This window comes from Theropithecus gelada, chromosome 14 (assembly GCF_003255815.1).
Source record: "Theropithecus gelada isolate Dixy chromosome 14, Tgel_1.0, whole genome shotgun sequence".
Taxonomy (NCBI): domain Eukaryota; kingdom Metazoa; phylum Chordata; class Mammalia; order Primates; family Cercopithecidae; genus Theropithecus; species Theropithecus gelada.
In genome coordinates, this window is record NC_037682.1 from 4,835,166 (window position 1) to 4,856,763 (window position 21,598).

General features: G+C 54.5%; 1 protein-coding gene across 5 annotated transcripts in view; it reads right to left on the bottom strand.

The window, feature by feature from the left end:
* Positions 1-21,598, bottom strand: part of ANO1 (anoctamin 1) — a 195,119-nt gene that overhangs the window by 61,132 nt on the left and 112,389 nt on the right. For 4 of the 5 annotated variants that reach the window (XR_003115595.1, XM_025356120.1, XM_025356118.1 and 1 more), the window contains exons 3-9: positions 21,493-21,591; positions 20,521-20,672; positions 18,884-18,938; positions 16,254-16,305; positions 13,250-13,305; positions 8,128-8,169; positions 1,186-1,250 (exon numbers count right to left, since the gene is read on the bottom strand). Coding sequence is in view for 4 of the 5 variants with exons in the window: in XM_025356120.1 (XP_025211905.1) it covers positions 1,186-1,250; positions 8,128-8,169; positions 13,250-13,305; positions 16,254-16,305; positions 18,884-18,938; positions 20,521-20,672; positions 21,493-21,591 (521 nt within the window). In the remaining variant the exon portion in view is untranslated. Of the gene's footprint in view, positions 1-1,185; positions 1,251-8,127; positions 8,170-13,249; positions 13,306-13,817; positions 13,884-16,253; positions 16,306-18,883; positions 18,939-20,520; positions 20,673-21,492; positions 21,592-21,598 lie in introns of all 5 variants that reach the window. The other variant, XM_025356116.1, reaches the window with a different exon arrangement.

Sequence of the window (21,598 nt, forward strand, 5' to 3'; positions counted from 1 at the left end):
CCACCCCATCAGGTTGGGGGTGCTCTCTGCTTTTATGAAGCCCTCCCCTCTTCTCTTTTTTTTTTTTTTTTTTTTTGAGATGGAGTTTTGCTCCTGTTGCCCAGGCTGGAGTGCAGTGGCACGATCTGGACTCACTGCAACCTCTGCCTCTTGGGTCCAAGAGATTCTCTTGCCTCAGCCTCCCAAGTAGCTGGGATTACAGGTGCCCGCCATCACACCCATTGCATTTCTTTATTTATTTGTTTTTGAGATGGAGTCTTGCTCTGTCACCCAGGCTGGAGTGCAGTGGCGCAATCTCGGCTCACTGCAACCTCCGCCTCCCAGGTTCAAGCAATTCTCCTGCCTCAGCCTCCCTAGTAGCTGGGATTACAGGCATGCACCACCACTGCCAGCTAACTTTTGTATTTTGAATAGAGACAGGGTTTCACCATGTTGGCCAGGCTGGTCTCAAACTCCTGACCTCAAGTAATCCACCTGCCTCAGCCTCCCAAAGTGCCGGGATTACAGGTGTGAGCAACCACGCCTGGCCCCCCCTTCTCTGTGGTGCCCCGGGAAGGTGGGTGCGTTTCTGTGTGTGATGGCCCACGCCGGTGGGTGTGGGTGTACTTCCCCTGAGGCTGTGGACTCCATTCCAAATCCTGTTCAGCGTAAGGACTGGAAAGCACCTCAGCCGGGAGGTTCCAAGAAACCCAGTTGCTCCTCATATTAAGTGTGGTTGGCACCTTGATGGCTTGAATGGATTTCTACCAGCCGAGCTCTGGTGGGCAGGTTACCTAACCGGGTCCGCCCCTCCTTCCTGCCCTGTGGGGACAGAGATCCTCTTGGGAGAGGAGAAATCCTTACACATCAGAGGCAGCTCTTTCCTTCCCCTCCACATCTCAAAGCGGGAAACCCCTCCAGCCGCCCAGTGAGGCCAGGCCAGGCAGTGAATTTAGGAGATGGTAAATGTGACAAAAAAGGGCCCACCCTCCAGGGAATTTGAATAAATTGCTTCAACTAATGCTGGCCCAGGCTCTCAGCCTTGCAGGGACATTTTGGGTCTTCCTACACAAGCTCTTCGAGTTCAAACACGTTCCCAGGTACTGAATATTCAGAGTGGTAGAAACCCGCAGGGACGTTGGCGGACGTTATCCAACTGCCGTCGGACTAGGGACTTGATTCCCGCAGGCTGTGGCGCGTTCTTACCTGACCAGGTCGATGGGCTGGTACTTATAGAAGACCCCGTAACACGCCCACTCTTCGTACAGGAGCTGAGGGGGAGGAAGCAGTGGGGTTGGTGACCATGTGGCACTCTGAGGTTGCTCCTTGGAACGCAGCAGTGGGGACTGAGCCTCCGTGACATGATTCATTCATCCCACAAACACTTCCTGAGACTGGGCTGTGTGCAAGCAAGAGCCTCCCTTTGTAGGTGAACGTGGGGATGGAAAAGAAGCTTCTGGCAGGTTATGGAATGTGAACTCTTCGTGATTTGACCTGGAATTGACCTAAATGGGCCGGACGCTGTACGGCTTCTCACCTTTAGGGTTTTTGGTCGTCCCCGTCAGACACCAAACCATTCTTTATAAAGGGCACAAAACCACCAGGGTTTTGAGCAGAGAAATACCAGTGGCGAAATTTTAAAAACTCTCACGGGATGCAAAGATACTCGAGGTTTATCTCCTGAGATGGGCTGTCTGATTAACAGTGCTTCGTGAAATAAATGAAATTGACACACACACCCTGTTACCCCCCCAGGCTTTGGGCAGGGACGGTAATGAGTTTGGTGGATTGGAAGCCTTGTGTGAACATGCAGAGGATGTCCTGAGGAAGACGCCGGGTTAGGACTGCTGGTAAAAAAATAAAATAAAATAAACCCACGCGTGTGGGTGGTTAACGCTTTACAGACCTCAACTCAAAGCCCAGCGACAGGGCCACACTCAGGGAAGGCAGGATGCAGGTGCTGCGAGGGGCCCAGAGGCTGTCCCGGGACAGAGCAGCTGCCCACCAGCAGCCAGAGGCAGGGCAGCTGCCCTCCTCCTCAGTTCAGAGCCCATTCTGGGGTCAAGCTGCCTCCCAAACTCAGAGTCAAGATCACAGCTGGGGGACGAGGGAACCCCTTGGAGCCTCCGTAACTCCTCCCAGTGTCTGGAGGGCGGGAAGTGAGTGTGAGCCGTCTCCACAGCTGACATAGCCTCGCGTGCCTGAACGTCTCGTCTGGGGTAACACTGGGGTTGTGCACTATAGAGACCCCCCCACTGACAAACAGGGAGGGGAAACAGCGCAGGTGTACCCACGGCTGCCCCCACCCAAAGTCACAGGTGGAGGGCGTGTTTCTGAAATCCAGAGGGGCCGTCTGCTGCTGCACAGCGCCTCAAAGCCACCAGCCTCACCTGCAGCTGAGCATGGCTATGGAGGGGCTTGTGACTTGTCTGCGGCCCTGGGCAGGTTCCCCCACCCCCGAATCCAGAGTCCTGGGCAGACCCCTTCCCCCATCCCTGTCTCCTCCTTTACACTGAAGGATGCGATCTCTCCTCCCAGGGCGTGGAGAGAAGGCAGATGGGCTCCTGTGAGTTCATGATGTGCAGAAGGTACAGGGTGGTTCTGCATCAGTGTGTTTTCTTAGGCAGATAACGATGAAAAGGCCACAGTTTCACTGTGTACATAGGGAGGCCTCGGCCAGCAAGCCTTGATGAAGCAGAGCTGCACCTCTGCAAAAGCAAAGCAGCCATCGCTGACCTGGGCAGCTTCCTCCCCTCACCTAGAGTCAAGCCGCTGATTTATGCCATAGATAGGTGGAAGATGCGGCAGAGAGGGAGGAGGAGGGAGGGAGGGGACAGAGAGACAGAAGGAGGAAGAGGGAGAGACAGAGACAGACGGAGAGACAGAGAGAGAAGGAGGGAGGCAGGGAAAGAGACAGAGAGAAGTAGGGGGGAGGGAGAGAGATACAGAGACAGATGGAGAGACAGAGACAGAGAGAGGTGGGGGAGAGGGAGAGAGAGACAGAGATAGAAGGAGAGAAGCAGGGAGAGAGACAGAGAAAGGTAGGGGAGAGGGAAAGAGGGAAAGAGACAGAGACAGATGGAGAGTCAGAGACAGAGAGAGGTGGGGGAGAGGGAGAGACAGACAGAGACGGAGACAGATGGAGAGACAGAGAGAAGAAGAGAGGCAGGGAGAGAGACAGAGAGAGGTGGGGAGAGGGAGAGAGAGACAGAGAGAGAAGGAAGGAGGCAGAGGGAGAGGCAGAGAGAGGTAGGGGAGAAGGAGAGAGAGACAGAGACAGATGCAGAGACAGAGACAGAGAGAGAGAGAAGGGGGAGGGAGGAAAAGAGGGAGAGAGACTGAGACAGAGACAAGAGAAAGGTGGGGGCGAGGGAAAGAGACAGAGACAGATGGAGAGACAGTGACAGAGAGAAGAAGGGATGCAGGGAGAGAGATAGAGAGAGGTGGAGGAGAGGGAGAGAGATAGAGAGAGGTGGAGGAGAGGGAGAGAGAGACAGAGGCAGATGGAGAGACAGAGATAGAGAGATGGAGAGAGAGGTGAGGGAGGGAGATGGGGACAGAAGGGAGGGAACGAGACAGGGACAGGGAGAAAGGACACAGTTCTGCACCGGGGGAGGAAGGACCTGCCCTCAGTGGTTCCCACCATCTTCTGACAGACACGTGGAGGGGGCCCACCCCCAGCTTTCTACATAAACCACTTGACCTCGGTGGACTTTTCTTCCTGCCAAGAGGCGACATCAATCACTCTGCACCGTCAAGGCAAAGAAATCCAACTAAAGACTCCACTGTTAGTGCTGGAAGGACTCCAAGGTGGCACCTTAGCCCCGGTGAGCGGGCAGGGGGGTGTCCAGGCATGGGGGCTGTGGACTGGAGAACCAGGCCAGCCAGGTGGCTTCAGTCACTGTGACCTGGGAGCCTTCCAGCATCCGGACCCTGGAGGGATCCCAAAAACCCTCAGGCGTCTCTCTTGTCGAAACCCCCTGCCAGGACTCACATGGCTGCCGCCGGCCCTTGGTGACATGGATGCAGTCTTTAATTGGTGTACATCATTGCCCCTTGCCTTTGCCTCTAGAACAGAGGCACCAGAGGGACCAGGTTTGTCTGGTCCTTCTCACCCTCCATGCCTCCAACAGGGCCTGTGGGTTTTCAGTAAGTGACTGTTGAATGAATGGATAAATGGATGGATGAATGACATGTTGGGCTCTGTGGCTCCCAGTCCGGACCAGGGATGCAGCAGACCTCAGTCCACACCTGGAGTCAATCCCCCACAACCCAAGCCACCCCGCTCCCCCACAGGGCCCAGGTGGTCCTACTCTTCCAGTGCCTTGGCAGGAGGAGGCAGCAGCTGCTCAGCAGAATACCTTCTGCACATCCAAAGACAACTCTGGGGGTGTGTCTTGCTCACCCGGGGTTTAGTTCTGTTGGGTGTGAACTCGCCCAAGATCCTGGAGGAAGGTGCTCACTCTCAAGTACTCCTACGTGTTTGTGGTCCCATGATCAGACCGAGAGTGACGGCTGCCCTGCCGTGGCCCAAACCTGCCTCCTGCTTAAACTTCCCTACACTCTCTTCTGCCCACCCTCCAGCTCAGCACAGGAAAATGTCCTTGGCTGCACTTTCCTTTCTGCCCTGTGAGGTACCCAGGGTCAGGCACGCGGGGCTCCTGCCACTGATGGGAACAATAATGGAGAAGGCATGGGGTCTGTCACTGGAAAGGCAAAAACTCAGCGCCAGGCTGTGATGTGGAGCCATCGCAGCAGAATGCAGAGTTCCCCGCAGCTCTGAGTCAGAACCCAAACACCCATCTAATCCTCCCTCCTTTTCTTCTTTCCATCATCCATCTACCTACCCATCATCCATCATTCATTCCTCCAGCATCCATCATTCATCCCTCCAGCATCCATCCATCATTAATTATTCATCCCTCTGGCATCCATCTATTCACCTACCCATCCACCCATCATCCATCCACCCATCCATCCATCATCTATCTACCCACCCATCATCCATCATTCATCATTCCATCATCCACCATTCACCCATCATCCATCATTCATTCCTCCAGCACCCGTCCATCCATCCATTCATCCATCCATCCATCCATCCATCCATCCATCCTCCATCATTCATTCCTCCAGCACCTGTCCATCCATCCATCCATCCATCCACCCACCCATCAGCCATCATTTATTCCTCCAGCATCCATCATTCATCCTTCCATCAGCCACCCATCCAAAAATCATTAATTATTCATCCCTCCGGCATCCATCCATTCACCTACCCACCCACCAACACATCATCTATCATTCATCCTTCCATCATCCACCCATCCACCCATCATCCATCATTAATTCCTCCAGGACTCATCCATCCATTCATCCATCCATCCATCCATCCATCCACCCATCCACCCACCCATCATCCATCATTCGTTCCTCCAGCATCCATCATTCATCTTTCCAATGGCCATCCATCCATCCATATTAATTATTCATCCCTCAGGCATCCATCCATTCACCTACCCACCCACCTATCATCCATCCAACCATCCATCCATCATTCATCCACCCACCCTTCATCCATCCTTCATCCTTCCATCATCCATCCACCCACCCATCATCCATCATTCATTCCTCCAGCATCCATCCATCCACCCACCCACCCATCATCCATCATCCATTCTTCCAGCATCCATCCACCCATCTACCCATTCACCCACCTACCTATCATCCATCCATCCATCATTGATTATTCATCCCTCCAGCATCCATCCATCCACCTATCTGCTCACCCACCTATCATCCATCATTCATCCTTCCATCAGCTGCCCATCCACCCACCCACTCATCATCTATCATTCATCTCTTCAGCATCCATCCATCCATCCACCCACACACCTACCCATCCATCAACCATCCATCTGTCTATCCACCCATTCACCCATCCACCCACCCACTCATCCATCAACCGTCATTCATCTCTCCACTATCCATTCGTCCACCCACCCGCCCATCAATCATCTATTCATCCATCCACCCATTCGCTCATCTGTAATTTATGCATCCATCCATCCATCCATCCATCCATCCCTCCATCCCTCCATCCATTTATCCATTATACACTTATCCATCTCCATCTCTATCCATCCATTTATCATCCCTTAATCCACTCATCCACCAAACTGTCATTCATTACTCCCTGACTACCCCCATGGGCCAGGCATTGTATCCACTGCTAGGACCTAAAATTAAATGGGGAGTGGGAAGCATTCCAGGTAAACAGCTGGGCCTGGACAAACCCACATTGTGTTTGCTGAGCCTGGCACACAGTAGTGCACAGTAAGTATTTCTTGAATGAATAAGTAACTGAATGAGCTAGTCCTGGCACTGATGTGACCATCAGCCAAGCAATCCTGAGATTAGAAAAGCAGCCAGTGTGGCTTGAGAATGGAGGAGGGGGAGGAGGGGGTAGGGTTCAGGGGCCTGTGACCCAGAGAACTGAATTCAGCCAGAAAGGAACTGCTGGTATCCATGGAAGAAGCATCTTTAGGGGGAGGATAGGCATCTGCTAAGCGCCAGAGGGGTGCGGAGGAATGAAGGGGGCTGGACTCTGAGGCTGGAATTGGTCAGGACAGGCCTGTGGAGGGGATGTTCCTTTTCCAACAGGATCGGGGTGGGGAGTTCTGCAAGTCATGGGGTCTCAGACGATGCCAGATGTTACACTAAAAATAACCAAATATGTAATTTTTGTGCTAAGTTAGATAGCATCTTCATCTGGACTCCCGGGCAGGCAAGCTGTATCAAGTACCAAAGATTTAAAAACATGTATGGGGGCCTGTGGGGGGAGGCTGAAAGGAGGAACGTTCCATACACAGAGGTCCTGGCCCCTGGGAATTGGGACAAGGCCACTATTGTGAGGTTGTCAGGGAAGCATCTCTGCCCACCACCTGCGGAAGGACCAGCAGTTGAGGCAAGGTCTAGGAAGGACTGCTTCCCGGGAGGGAAGGCTGGGCACGTTTGGGGAGCAGAGGCTGACGTGGAGACCTGAGGGGAAGGCTGGTATCCGGTGTGGGCCCATGGGGCAGAAGGGAAGAGCAAATGGCTGTGGTGGGGACATGTTCTTTTGGGGGGCATGGTAGAGGAGCAGAGCTTCCTGGGGAGCCTGGGTGGGAAGGGTGGAGTTCCCATGCTCAGAGCGAGGGGCAGAGGGTGGGGACCGACACTTTGGGGAGTAAGGGATTAGCAACAGCCACTAAAGAATAAAGGGGCTGGCTGGGTGCGGTGACTCACGCTTGTAATTCCAGCACTTTGGGAGGCCGAGGCGGGTGGATCACTTGAGACCAGGAGTTCAAGACCAGCCTGGCCAACATGGCGAAAGCCCGTCTCTACTAAAAATACAAAAATTAGCCGGGTGTGCTGGCAGGCACCTGTAATCCCAGCTACTCTGGAGGCTGAGGCAGGAGAATCACTTGAACCAGGAGGCAGAGGCTGCAGAGAGCCGAGATTGCGCCATTGTACTCCAGCCTGGGTGACAGAGTGAGACTCCATCCCCCCCCCACCAAAAAAAAGAATAAAGGGGTCACCCAGTGTTTCCCAAACTGTGTTCCCTGGAACACTAACTCGACAACTCTTCCATTTAAAAGGGTTCCAGGTGAGGTACATTTGAGAAACGCTTCACTGACCACCATCAAACAGGTTTCCCCAACGCGCTGCTGGGGGCCATTGTTCTCTGTGCACCTGGTCTCAGTGGTTCCCAAGTTTATTTGCCTGGGAGCCCTGTGGGATTAGGCCATGTGCCAGCAAGGACTGCTGGAGGCCCAGGCACAGTTCAGATTGTCCTGAGAAGATAAGGGAAGGACAGCGTGTGAGGAGTGGGCTCCGGGAGGACGGCTTTCCCTTTCCCATGCTCACAGCCACCTGCCGAGGGCACTTTTGAGAATCAGAAAGAGGAAAACAAACCAGCCACACAAAGCTCAGGGACTTTTCTCCTGAAACGGCGAGAGGGGACACCCGCTGCTCAGCCCCCTGCAGCGAGCGCCCTGGGGAGGCCCTGGAGGCCAGCGAGTCCTCGGTCCAGCTGCAGGCCCACCCCCGCCCCAGAATACCTGCAGCCTCGACAGAGCCGCCTCCTGCTCCGCTCCATCAACTTACTTTTCTGTCATTGAACTCCACGTTTTCACCCTCGTAGTCTCCCTGTTAAAAAAGAGGAAAGGGACTTTCTTATCACCCAGTGGAGCTTTGGAGGCACTCACATCCATAATGTTTCAAAACATAAACCCCAGCAGCCCTCGTTGCCACAAATTAGATCATCCTGGGACAACATTTCACAGAGAGCGGGAGGGTTGCCCGGGTGTGCCCCCTGTTCCGATAGAAAGGCCGTGCCAGTCCTTGTTGGCCTCCAGGATGGCCTGAGCGGCCTCTTCCCTCGACACGAGGGGACTCTAGGAGAGGATCCACGGTCGGGTCCTTGGAACCAGAAACACAAATGAAAGGGGGCTTTCGTGAGCCGAGATTGCGCCACTGCACTCCAGCCTGGGCGACAGAGCGAGACTCCGTCTCAAAAAAAAAAAAAAAAGAAAGGGGTCTTTCGGAGGCAGGAAGAGTCCTATCATAGGGTGCGCATACGTCCCACTCTGCTGGGACAGTCCGTGTCTTGCTCCCTTTCGCTGTGGAGCATCCCAAGAGGGACAGTAAATGACATGGTCACTGTCGTCTAGATCAGTGAGTCCAACACTCTCATTTTACAGATGGAAACACTGAGGCTCCAAGAAGCAAACTGACATTTCTGAGGACACACAGCTAAGATTGGTCAGACCCTGACTTGGATCCAGACCTTCAAACCTAAAGGAAGAGAAAGGTGTAAGGGTTGAAAGCCCGTCTTGGGACATCATGGGTCTAGACTGCCTATGGCTGTGTGCACATTACCCTCGCAGACACTCAGAATGATACTGAACTGTCATTCAGTGAGCCGCAGATAACTACAGTTGACATAAGTAACTGGGGAGAAGCAGCAAGGGAGCGGCTCTGTCGAGGTTCAGGGCATGGCTGGCCTGGCCTGGCTAATGGTTTTTTTTTTTTTTCGAGATTATAGGCATGAGCCACCATGCCCAATCAATCAGATATTTTTGATGAATGAATGAACGAATGGATGCAGTAAGCACAGGATTGGAATGGGGTAGGATGCAGGACAGCTTCACGGTGAGGAAGATGGAAGTAAAAATGTAAAGCCAAAACTACATAGCATGCAGTGAGAGCCTCACCATGGCCGCCGAGGCCAGCCTGAACTTCCCTTCAGTCTTATCGCTCAGGCTGGAGTACAGTGGCGTGATCTCGGCTCACTGCAACCTTTGCTTCTGGGTTCAAGTGATTCTCCTACCTCAGTCTCCCAAGTAGCTGGGACTACCACAACACCCAGCTAATTTTTGTATGTTTAGTAGAGACAGGGTTTCACTGTGTTGGCCAGGCTGGTCTCAAACTCCTGACCTCAAGTGATCCGCCCGCCTCGGCCTCCCAAAGTGCTGGGATTACAGGCGTGAGCCACTGCACCTGGCCTGGCCAATGAGTTTTAAGAATATCCAGGCAGACAAAGCTATGGGACTCTTGGGGGTCTGTCCAGTGCCCTCTGCACTCACCAGCAACTTCCATGACTCCTCTAACCCCTGCCAGGTGGGGACAACTTGACCACACACTCAAGCAAGCGACCCAGTACAGGTGGTCTTGGAACCAAGATGCTCTGAGAGCAGTTTAACCAATTTCCTCCTAAGTCTTCAGGGGGTCCTCACCCCCCCAAGCCTGATTCCTTTTAGTGTTTCCCAGTCTCTTTACGTGGATGAGACAGCCACACGATCCCAGCAGCGTCTCATTTATATGGAGGTCCCTACGCTGGGGACCTCAGGCAGGGAGATGTTAGTCAGGAGGAAAGCCAAAAAGTCACCAAGTAGCCGACATAAATATCAAAGTCCTTTCAGTTCAGGTGATACACTGATTCCAGGAGACTTTCTCAGGGTCTCGTCTGGAGCACGTGGCTCTTATCCACACACAGTTCCACCAGGTTGTTATCTGGTTGGCAATGGCATTTACCAGATACTCTTTTTTTTTTTTTTTTTCTGAGATGGAGTTTTGCTCTGTCTCCCAGAGTGGAGTGCAGCGGCACAATCTTGGCTCACTGCAACCTCTGCCTCCCGGGTTCAAGCAATTCTCCTGCCTCAGCCTCCTAAGTAGCTGGGATTACAGGCATGTGCCACCATGCCCAGCGAATTTTTGTATTTTTAGTAGAGATGAGGTTTTGCTATGCTGGCTAAGCTGGTTTCAACCTCCTGACCTCAGGTGATCCACCCGTCTCAGCCTCCCGAAGTGCTGTGATTACAGGCATGAGTCACTGTGCCCAACCGACCAGATATTTTTGACAAATGAATGAATGAATGAATGGATGGATGGATGCAATAAGCACAGGATTGGAATGGGGTAGGATGCAGGACAGCTTCATGGTGAGGAAGATGGAAGTAAAAATGTAAAGCTGGAACTACATAGCATGCAGTGAGAGCCTCACCATGGCCGCCGAGGCCAGCCTGAACTTCCCTTCAGTCAGTGTTCTGGGTAAGGACATGGGTGCACGCGAGTCAGGCCAGAACCAGTCACCTCCGCAAATGCTTAAACATCAGCTGTGGTACTTAGCAGCATGGGTGCCCTTCAGTTGTATGGAAAATCTGTGGCTGTAAAATTCTATATTCCCTAAGGATACCTGACACCCACAGCCCAGGGCTTCTGGGTCCCACTCCTTCTGGACTGTGCACCCCTGGGCAAGTGGCCGGAGCCCCTCCAGCCTGTTTCTCCATCTTTAAAGTGGGAACAGACCCCACATGACTGCATAAGGCACGATGAAGATTTTGAAAGAGGAGATTCTCTGCAAGGATCTTGGAGATGCTTCTTGTGAGGCTGGCTCTCTGACAAGAAATAGATCCAGCTGATGAGGGAGGTTTGCACCAGTCAGTTTAAACTGTTGACAGTCAATCCCTAAGACAAATGTAGGAGTGGCCGCCAAGAAGAGGGATGCATTTGGCCTCTGTGACAGAATGAGGTGGGTACGCAGTGAGGCGCTGGAGTTGCAGAGTGTCACTAGGGACGGCTTTTGGCCCCAGCTCCTCCACAGGGGCTGTTCAACCTCAGGCAAGTTACTAAACCTCTCTGAGTCTCTGCGTCTGCACAGGTTATATGAGGTACAGTTCCTTCTAAACAGAGGGCTCTGCACACAGTAGGAGATTAAATACGTTCATTTCTCCCCTTTCCCTTTTAAGACTTAAAGGGCTGACTCAAAACAGGCAGGAAGGGCCGGAAAAATTTTGGCTTCGGTACCTCAACCTCTCAGCAGGGATTACCTGCTTAAAGGTCAATCGGGAGCATGGATGTAGCTCTAGGCTGCCTTCTTGGGATCATGGGCTGTGCCAGGCAGGGCTGTCTTCCTGGCACCCAGCCAGAGCCTGCCCAGGGTGGAGCAGAACAGCCAGACCGGCTGGGTCCTCTGGAGGAAAGCCTGATAGAGGGGAGGAGTGGGCTCCTCCAGACTCAGGGCTTCCGGGCAGGAACCCGGAGCCACTGCCACGGTCTAGGGGCTTGAGCCCTGCCCTTGGAATCTCCCCAGACAACAGGTCACTGGCCGAGGCAAACTGACTCAGTCCAATCCGAATCAACACCACGTTTACTGAGCACCTATTAAGTGCTGAGCGCTGGGGCTTCCTTGAGATGACACATAACTAAAGGTGGTCAGACGGCGGTGTCTGTGCAGGTCAAGGACCATCCGAGGCCCAGAGAAGGGAGGAAGAAGCCACTAGTCCTGGGGAGGAAGGCAGCAGGAAGGCTTGGTGTGGGAGCTTCTGTCTGCCTGGGGTGGGGCGGGGCGGGGAAGAGTACTGTAGAAGGAACAGCATGTGTGAACACACAAAGGGAGGAAACGGGGCTGCTCAAACACCCCAATCCCCGGACCTACAGGGAGGAGGAGGCCCTGACAGGGAGGCCACGAGGTGACGGGCGGCAGATCTGCCCAGACTCCTTCCCTTGGGGTCAACCCTCTGGAGAAGACACCTCTGGATTGCCCTGTGGGATCCCTGCACCTTACATTTGTCTAATCCAGTGTTTCTTCCTCAAGAAGAGAGGAATTAGGCTGGGCGCAGGGGCTCACACCTGTAATCCCAGCACTTTGGGAGGCTGAGGTGGGCGGATCGCTTAAGGTCAGGAGTTTGAGACCAGCCTGGCCAACATGGTGAAACCGTGTCTCTACTAAAAATACAAAATATTAGCTGGGTGTAGTGGTGCGCACCTGTAGTCCCAGCTAGTTGGGAGGCTGAGGCTGGAGAATTGCTTGAACCCAGGAGGTAGAGGTTGCAGTGAGCTGAGATCATGCCATTGAACTCCAGCCTGGGTGACAGAGCAAGACTCCGTCTCAAAAAAATAAAAAAATAAATAAAAAAAATAAAATAAATAAAAATAAATAAATAAATAAATAAATAAAAGAGGAGTTAGGACAAGTTCTGATTCCTGACCCACAGATGGGGACACTGAGGCTCAGTGAGACAAGGGGCTGACTCCACCACTCAAGGCGGAGGAGTGGGTAAGTGGCTGGGACTGGAATCTGGGTCTCCTTAGACCCAGGCCTGTCCCTTCTCTCCTGCTTCTTGGCTCCTGGCCTTTGCACATTTGCAAAGTTTCAGAGCTCCTCTGTCCGGGATTCCCACACTGCTCAGGCCCCGAGGCCCATTCCCAGTGCCCTTGTGAACTTAAGTCCCTGTTTCCATAGAGACAACAAGAAGACAACCTTCTCTCTCTCTCCACCCCAAGTCAGCTATATTTGTCAAGGGGATACTAGTGGGATCTGGAGCTTCAGCTCAGGAAGTTGGCCACTTGCTCTGCAGAAATAGACACGTACAGAGCCCTGGTCATTCTGCCAGAGACCCGGACCAGCCAGGGGTAGGGGAGCCCGGGCCAGGGAAGACATTCTGTGGACCCGCTGGCTGTGAGGTTCAGAGGACGTCAAGGCAGAGCACCTGCCACCCGTGCCCCTGTTTTGTTGGGATTGTTCTGCAAGAAAAGATGGCGCTGTGTGTAAATTCTTGGTCCCCACCCGGGGAACAGGGAAGGCCTGTGTACAGTTGACATTTACAGCGAGAGCCAAGCAGGAAGCTGTGACCACAGGATAATTACAGCTCCCCGGGGGGTGTGGCCCGGAGGGATTTGGGGAGTCAAATGACGCAGAGATAAATCGTGTGTTCAGGTTACTTACATCGTGCAGTGGGTATGCAGCCGCGTACACGCCATTGGCCAGCAGGCTCGTGATGCCTTAAAAACAGAGGCAGAGAGAAGGTTATGGGACAGGTGGGTCTCCCGCTTCACATTGTAAAGTCACAGCGGTCACAGGGCCGTCTCAGCCACCAAGAGCTTCTCAAAATGAAACGAACCTGACTACACAGAGCCCGCCACCTCTGGGATTTCTTCCCCAGGAATGACAGGGCACAGCCGGGTTATTGATCTATCAACTAGGAGATGACGGAACACATGCTCGATTGGCAGAATTAGGAAGACATAGAGAAAACCCCAAGAGGCGACTCCATCTCAGAGGCAGGCGGTGTGAGCGGACCGTGGCTTCACTGTCACCCCAAGCCTCCGATTCACCAGCCCCCCCACCTGTCCGAGGCAAGCCTGCAGATGGGGAAGGTGGGATGTAAGCGGTTAGAGAAGCTGAATCATGAGGAAATATACGGATGGAGAAATTGATGGTGTCAGAAAACACACAAACAATTCGGAATTAGATTTTAGATTGATTGGGAAAACCGGAGGAGGCCCACACTTACCATACTTCCCACATTTCCGCCTTTTACTTAGAAGGGCGGAGTCCTTCTTTCTTCCCTCGCCTTGCCCTGTTTATACATTGGCTATTAGTGATGTGGAAAGGCCTGACAGGACCAAAGCTACATTTGGGGCAGCAAGTGTAGGTGGTCAGCGATTCTGGCGGACTCACGGCTGGCCAGTGCTCTTGGAGGCAGTGGAACGCTGGCGGGGCCCCTTTTTATGTGGCCCTGGGGGGCACATTATAAAACACCACGCCTGTGTGTCCTAACATGTGTGCATGCAGGCACCCAGCCCCAGGAGACTGCAAGAGAGGACGGGAGAGCCAGGGCCATGTGTGGGGAAGGGTTTCCTGGAAATCTGATCTTGCTCCAAACACATCGTGGGGGTCCAGCCGGGCGGGGGCGTTTCCATGGGACCCTTTGCTGCTCATGGAACCCCCTGCTTGGCTGAAGAGGCTTCCTAGGCAGTAAGAGCGTTTTTCACAGCAGCCTGGATGGCCCACCCTCTGAGACTCCACCTGATAGCGGTGGGAAAATGACCTCCTGGAGTCCCCTCGAAAATGGGCCATCTCTGTGGTCAGTGACCTGGAATGATCAGGGGACCTGAGGGATGCTTAGAAATCAAAACCAGAGGAAGGGGCTTAAGTCACATGTGTGAGTGAAAAGTTTGTCTGCAATAGAAAGTGGACACGGGACCTGATCCAGGCTCGCTGGCCTCCTTCCCGTTGCTGGAATGCTGCTAGCCTGGTGCTGCCTGCCGCAGGGCCTTTGCACGTGCCACTCCCTCTATCTGGAAGGCCTTCTCTCATCACAGTTCCTAAATCCCCCAGCTAGCCCCACCCTGCTCATCCTGCAAGACTATGGTACACAGCTTGGTGGGTGACGTACTTGAGGATGAACTCAGAGGTGGGTCAACTCTCAGACAAGGTGCCATGGTGAAGCAGGGCTGAAGAGGAGGACCTGCGTCTATCTGCCCTGTCACCAGGTGCAGGGAACCAGCCCTGCCACAAAACCGGTGGGAGCACAGAGACCCCGTGTCCCCAGGGACCAACCCAGGCAGAGAGCCAGCCTGGGCCATGCAGCCCGAAGCCGCTGGACTTCTACTGCAACCATACATATTTCTACTGGAAGGAACGCTGCAGAGACCCGGGGGGGAAACTGAGGTCCAAGACCTAGCCCTGGGACCAGAACCACACCTCCTCCTTACCTCTAGTGACCTTTCCAAGGCTGTGCCCTGGCAGCAGCGACCTAGAGGAGCAATTTCAAAAACCCTAACTCCCGACGTCACCTTCTTTTCTGCCTGACCTCACTGCAGTCGTGTGGACTAGGGCTTGGCCACTCTAGAGGATCTCAGTCCTTTTGACCCTGGATGGGACTCCTCCACACTCCCCTTGACTTAGGACATGGACTTAGAGACTTCGGGCCTGCAAGGGTATCCCTGTGAGTGACCACAGGCCATATGGTCGGGGGTCAAGCAGCCACCCGAGCAGTCAAGGGTTCGTCTTCTTTCTGTCTCCCGGGCCTGACCCCAGGAATTCAAGTTCCGAGCCGTTGACTCCCACTGCTCTCCATTTTACTTCCCACGGCATTCCTGCCACCACAGGAAGCCAAGGCAGCAAGATGGTCCCTCCCGTATGCACAGACTCCAGCTCTCACCAGACCTGCTGTGTCCCCGGGGAGCCATGGCCTCGTCATTTCAGAGGCTTCTACACAGTGATGGATGCTACCCTATGGCATGGCTCTCAGCAGGGCAAAAGACAGCTCAAGAAGGAGGGGAGGAGAGGCCGGAAAAGGCATTCCTTTGCTCTACAATGTTTTGGCTTTCACAAACTGCCTGCAGCTGTGGGCAAGGGACCTACTGACGGGGGAGGTTCTCAGCTACACAATTTAATCAGGAAGATTTTGTATCTATGGCTTAAGGGGTTCTGGAAACAGGTACCCAGGGAGCCTGGTCAGGATGGTTTTGTGGCAGCTTCTGGAATCAGGCTGTCTGTACCTGGTGGTGCCTCGTCAGGGGCCCTGCTTTCAGCAAGCCCTGGTGAGCTATTAAGGGTCTGGAACACTGCACGGAGATGTCCCCTGGCTGGATTACTTCCCACGGGACCGTGAGGGTTAAGAGAGGGCCAGGAACCCCCAGTCACCCCTAACGCTGGTCTATTTCCAGCCTGGATTTACCGCCCCTGCAGGGAGAGTCTGTCCACACAGCTCACAAACCGCTCAGGCCAAAGTGAAGGATGCGTTTGTGTTTAAAAGTGCTGGGCCATAAAACCGCCCTGCACGCTCCCAACCCAGCCCTCCTGTCTGAAACTGTTACACAGGCTTAAATCAAAACCCTCTTAAACACCCCAAGCCGGCTGCCCGCCTCCCACAGAGATGACTCGGAGGCGAGATTGCCACTTGGAGACCAACGCTGATCTCAAGCCCCAAAAACATGCTTACCCATGCTGTACTTGGCCTTGGTACACGTCGTTCTCTTCAAGATCTCATAGACCTATTGCAGAGACAAGAAGGAGGGGTGAGCAGTTACTGAAGGCACCTCCCACAAGCAGAAACAGTCTGTTGTGGCTGGAGAGGACCTGGTCACACATTACCCATAAAGACCTCTTTGGTGCTATTTTCCAAGGAAAGACAACGGCCTTTATTCAGGGAGGGCTGACCCAGCTGAGGGCTCTCAACACTGTCAAAGGCTTGAGATTCTCAGGGAGAAACAGGTACCACCTGCAGTTCCCATCGTTCACTTCCCACTTTCATCTGGGAGTGATCGCAGCTGGTCCCAGCAAAGCACTGCTGTGCTCTCCTGGGCCTAATGCTGGTGTCCTGTGTCACAGCTGTGCCACATACCCTGCCTGGTGGGTTTACAACACGCTTGTGCTGAGAGCTGAGTTGGAACAGCACCACCCCGGGACACAACCCTGAATGTTCTAGGACTCTGGGGGATCGGGGGTGGTGGCGGTGAGGCGGGCCTTGGGATCCATTCCCCACAGCGGCAGGAGGTGGCCACCATCGGGCTCTGGGTTCCCGGTGCCTGGGCAGAGCCCTGCTGAAGGGATCCCACCCCAGCCGCCTGCCCCTTGACTAGTGAAATATTTTGTTTGGTGGCCTCGGCAGCTCCGGCTCGGGAGTCTCTCTGCCTGGACCCTGGTGCCAGCTCTGCCATTTGCAGCTGTGTGATTTTGGACCAACGACATCACCACCCCAGCCTCAGTTTTTCTATCTGTAAACTGGGGTGAGAAGAACTGGTTCTGCTATGCAGACGTGCATTTCAGAGCACACCAATTCGCCTCTACTCTCTCAGGCAAGGCCAACGTCCTTCCAGTGTCCCCAGGCCCAGACCATCTGACCTCTTCCCCTCTGCCTCCACCGGACCCACCTGTCCCAACAATCCTGCCCCCTGGCTGCCTCTCTCACTTTCCAAAACCACTCCTGCAGCCACAGGGCCTCCGCCCTGGCTGTTCCTTCTCCCAGAAGCACTTGTCCCCTTCAGATCGGAATAGGTCCAGGGTCTCGTTAACAACCACGCCCTAAAGCCACCACCTTCCCGGCGGCGCTGTCTTCCAGCTCGGCTTGCCTCTCGCCACCTGCCAGATTATAAATGTCCTCAGTGCCTCTTTTCTCCCAGCAGGTTCGGGCACACAGCAGGTACCCAATACATCCCTGCTGAATGAAGGAAGGAATCACCCACTCAGCTGTTCTCCATGGCCCCCTCCCCATCATCCCTCAGATCTAATCGGTCCTGACCTTGCTGATTCTCTTGTAACCACCTCCTGCCTTCCACATGTAGTTGTGGCCCCCATTGATGACCACCGCCATGAGCCCTCATCTACCAGTCACCTGCCCTCCCACAGCTGGTCACTGGCAGTGATCCTTCTGGAACAGATCTCACCACATCCTCAACCTTGCTCCACAACTTTCTATGGCTCCCCAGTACCTACAGGCCAAAGGTCTAAAACCCAAGACCAGCACAGTGGGCCTCTCCCTATCGAGCACTGCTGTTCTCTGACTCCTATCCACTTGCACACTGGGCCACCTCAACGCCAGGAGAGAGTGAATGGTGTGGAGGAGAGGAGTGGGGAAGGGCTGTTACTCCTCCATGCCTTTGCCTAGAACCTCAGCCAACCCTACATGCTGTTGGATTTTGATGACTATTAGGCCCGACTAACCAAGGCCAAAGCCATGAATTCTCAGTTTCTTTGGAGCATGTTGGCCATGTAGAAACTGGCCTCCAGGGTCTCTGGGAGAGAGAGCCCCTCCTCCCTGCCCCAGATCTGCCTGTCCCAGCAGTGGCTCAGAACCCCCCGTGCTGCTGCGACCTGCACCACCCTCCTGCTGGCTGCCTGCCAGTCTCAGGTGGTGGTCATGAGGAGCAGTCGTCTGGACAAGGTCACCCTGGCTGCCTCCTCCCAGCTCTCTGTCTCTGCCCAACCAGGCTGGGCTTTCTGGGCGGGGAAGAGAGAACAACAGCAACAGTTTGGCTGCCAGGTTAATTTCTTGTTTAGATTGAAGTTGTGTCCTGAGCCATGCACAGCCCTAGCTTGGCTGGTGGACAGGTTGGATAAACACGGAGCCAGTGTGTTGAGTAGGGCAGGGTGGCCTGGTCAGATTTCAAACCTCAGTTGGCTCCTCTGGCAAAGGCCTGGAAAGAGATCTCAACCCACATGCCTTCGCCTCCATCACCCCCTCCCTCCTGCCCACACCTGCCTGCCCCGAAAGCCCCGCATCGTGGATTGATGGTCAGGCACGTACAACCCCACCACGAAGAGGCTCTGAGAGATGTGCTGGGAGCTGCACAGATCCAGAAACACCGACCTCTGAAATCATTCCAGTGGTCTGGCTTCCCTCCTGCTTTCCCGAGCTCTGTGCTTATTCCCTTCCTCTGAGCTGCCCCAGCCTGGGGCACGACCATCCCCTGGGCCCCTCGCTGCCCTCTCCCTTTCATTATTCTAATTATTTCTGTCACAGACAATTAGAGCCGGTTTCCACCGGGAGGAGTTTCACCAAAATGAAATTATCATCTGGATCCCCAGGGCCACCTTGCCAGGGAGCCGTTTCCAGGCGCGCGAGATACTTACAATCGTACTCCGGGTTTTACTGTCAAAAAACGAATCCTTATCAGACAGGTCAAACCTGTGGAAACACCAGGAAGGAGACAAGACACAGTTCACCAGAGCCCGTGGTTCTCCGGGTTTCAAGGCCCCGGGAAACCACATTGTCCCCATTAGCGGCGACTGTGAAATGGACGGAACTCTGTCCGCACGCCAGATATGACCCGTCCGCCCCTGGGCATTTGGAACAGTCTGTTTCACCGCCCCTGCACCCGGGCGCGGCCTGAGACCCACACAGGTGGGAAGTGACCTAAGAGGCAAGTATGGTCAGACCACCCCCCCCACCCCCCCACCCCCCCACAGCCCCCCCGGAAGATCCCTGCTTCCTTTTGGTGACATTCTCAGCGGGCAGTTTTGAAAGCCTCTGCTTCAACAAGGCAGGGGACAGGGGCAGTATCACCGCCACGGGCAGACAGTTCCAACCTTGAAAACAATCTCCCTTCCAATGCTTTGGGTCCTGATGGGCTGCACAGGGATGGCCCAAGGCTTCCTGAGGGTGGAGGGGCATCTTGGGAACACACTCCCTGCTCTCCCTACGCTCCAAGGCACTTGGGGGAGAGCTGGGGAGGGTGCCTGGGTTTCCACCTCCACGGAGCCTGGAGGTGATCCCAGCCCTGGCCAGGCAGTAGGGCTGACAGTCAACCCAGGGCAGAGGCGAGGGAGGTTGGCGGGGCTCCTGGAAGGAGGGCGGTTTCTCTAATGTCCCAAGTCCCTGTTCTGGAGCTGGAGGAGAGGGCTGGGCTTGGGGGTCGCTTCTTTCTCTCTGGTGGCATGTCCTGTCCCCTGTAGGAATGAGGACCTGGTAAAAGCATCCTGTGATGCTCATGGCTCCACCCCTACTACATTTATGAGCAAGGGCCCCTGTGAGCTGAGGCACCTGTTCGTCCTCCCTGTCTGCTCTTCCATGCCCCCGACCCTGTGAGGCCGGCACTGTCCAGGAGCCCTCCTGCCCCTTAGAACTTCCATCCAAAGTCCGTCTGGGTTCCCACGGCTCAAGCTTTCTATTCCCACCTCTGCCCACGCTCCAGCTCTGCCCGGTGAGGCCCGCAGAGGCCTTGCAGTCACTGCTGACCCAGGTGGCTACGCCCCACTGCCCTCGGGAGCGGAGGAGGAGGGAAGGTTCCAGAATAGGCATGGCCCTGCCAGGCAAGCCAGCTGGCGGTGAGTCCCTGGGGCCTCAGGCCTCCTGCCTGGGGATGCTTTTCAATTTCTGCCACAAGGAGTGAGACTCACTTGGGCTCAAGGCTACCTGGACTGCAGGAGGCCTCGTTAGCCAGACCCTGGAGGGGGGTGGGGTGGCGGCGGCAGGGAGCGGGTGGGAAGGCATGTCCAGACCACTGCTTTGGGGTCCTCACACAGGCCAAAGAAGTTTTTCCTGTGTCGCCAAGCAGAACAAGATTCTGTGTCCTCCTAACTCCTCAGTTAACAGTGATCTTAGAAATCATTTCCACGACGTCTTCTGGGCTCAGCAACCACAAAGCTCTTACAAGAACACGCTCTTCTTTTGGGGGGGGGGCAGATAATCAATCTGCATTTCTCATGCTAGAAGGTGAAATCCCCACACACAGGACCCTTTGGGGAGCAGGTTGGGGGTCCTCACTTACAGATGCTGCTTCTCCCGGGAGAAGGGATAGGAAAGTCTCTTCATGGTCTGGGGCCTGTGCTCGGCCACTTTGGGCTGGATGGGGTCTGTGAGTTTCTGGAGCACAGAGTTGATTTTTTTCAGGAGGCCACGGGTCTCATTAATGTGGTACATCTGCAGATAAGACAAGCAACTGGGGAGCCGCGTCACCCGGCTGGACCACGATCCATGGAATCTGTTCTCAGACGGTCAGAGACCCATCCCACCCCATGCAATGGCGCGTCCTGAGAGCAGAGCGCCTGGGTGGGCCGGAATGCACCGCCCCTCCCTGCCCACGCCGTGAAAGCCCGGAGTTTCAGGAGCGCCCAGCCAAAAGCACAATTACAATGCATTCCAGAGAATTTCCCCCCTAAACTTTACTTTTGCTTCGAAAGAGGGAATCCAAGTGGTCTCTGAGGGAGCGAGAAGCAGGAGGTTGATTTGCTATAGCTAGCCCAGCTTCACCCGTCCGCCTGCCAGAGTAAATATCGACTCCAAGCTAAGCTTCTGGGAACACACTGTCAAACTGCTTTTTAGATACAAGGTTTTCACAGATTAAAAAGAAAAATCCCAGTAAGCCAGAAAACGTAATTAAAGTGAATCTGATAAATTAGCTGAGATGCCACAAACACGAAAGCCCCAGGGCCCGAACTGTAACTGCGTCTGCATGTACAGACGATTCCTTGGGGGCTGAGAGGTGGGCTCTTCTGCCTGCACCATCTCTTGGTAGGGTTTGGTCTGGGGTCTCTAGAGACCGCCCAGGGCTGGGTCATCAGGACTCCGGAGCCTGGGGGCCTTGTCACGTCGAGCCACATGGTCCTCCCAGGGGTAGCCGTGAAGCCCACTAGGCTTTTTATAAAACTCAGGGCCTCGACGTATGCATGTTTCACCGCCGGGCGTCCCAGTGACCTCTAGACTTGGCGATTCATTTCGGAGCAGAACCATCAATACCAACCTTCTTCGTCGGCATCTTCAGTTTCAGAAACTCGGCCTCTCTGCACAGCACGTTCCAGGGCGCGTGGATTTTCACAAACCCGACTCCATGGATTTTAGTCTGGAGA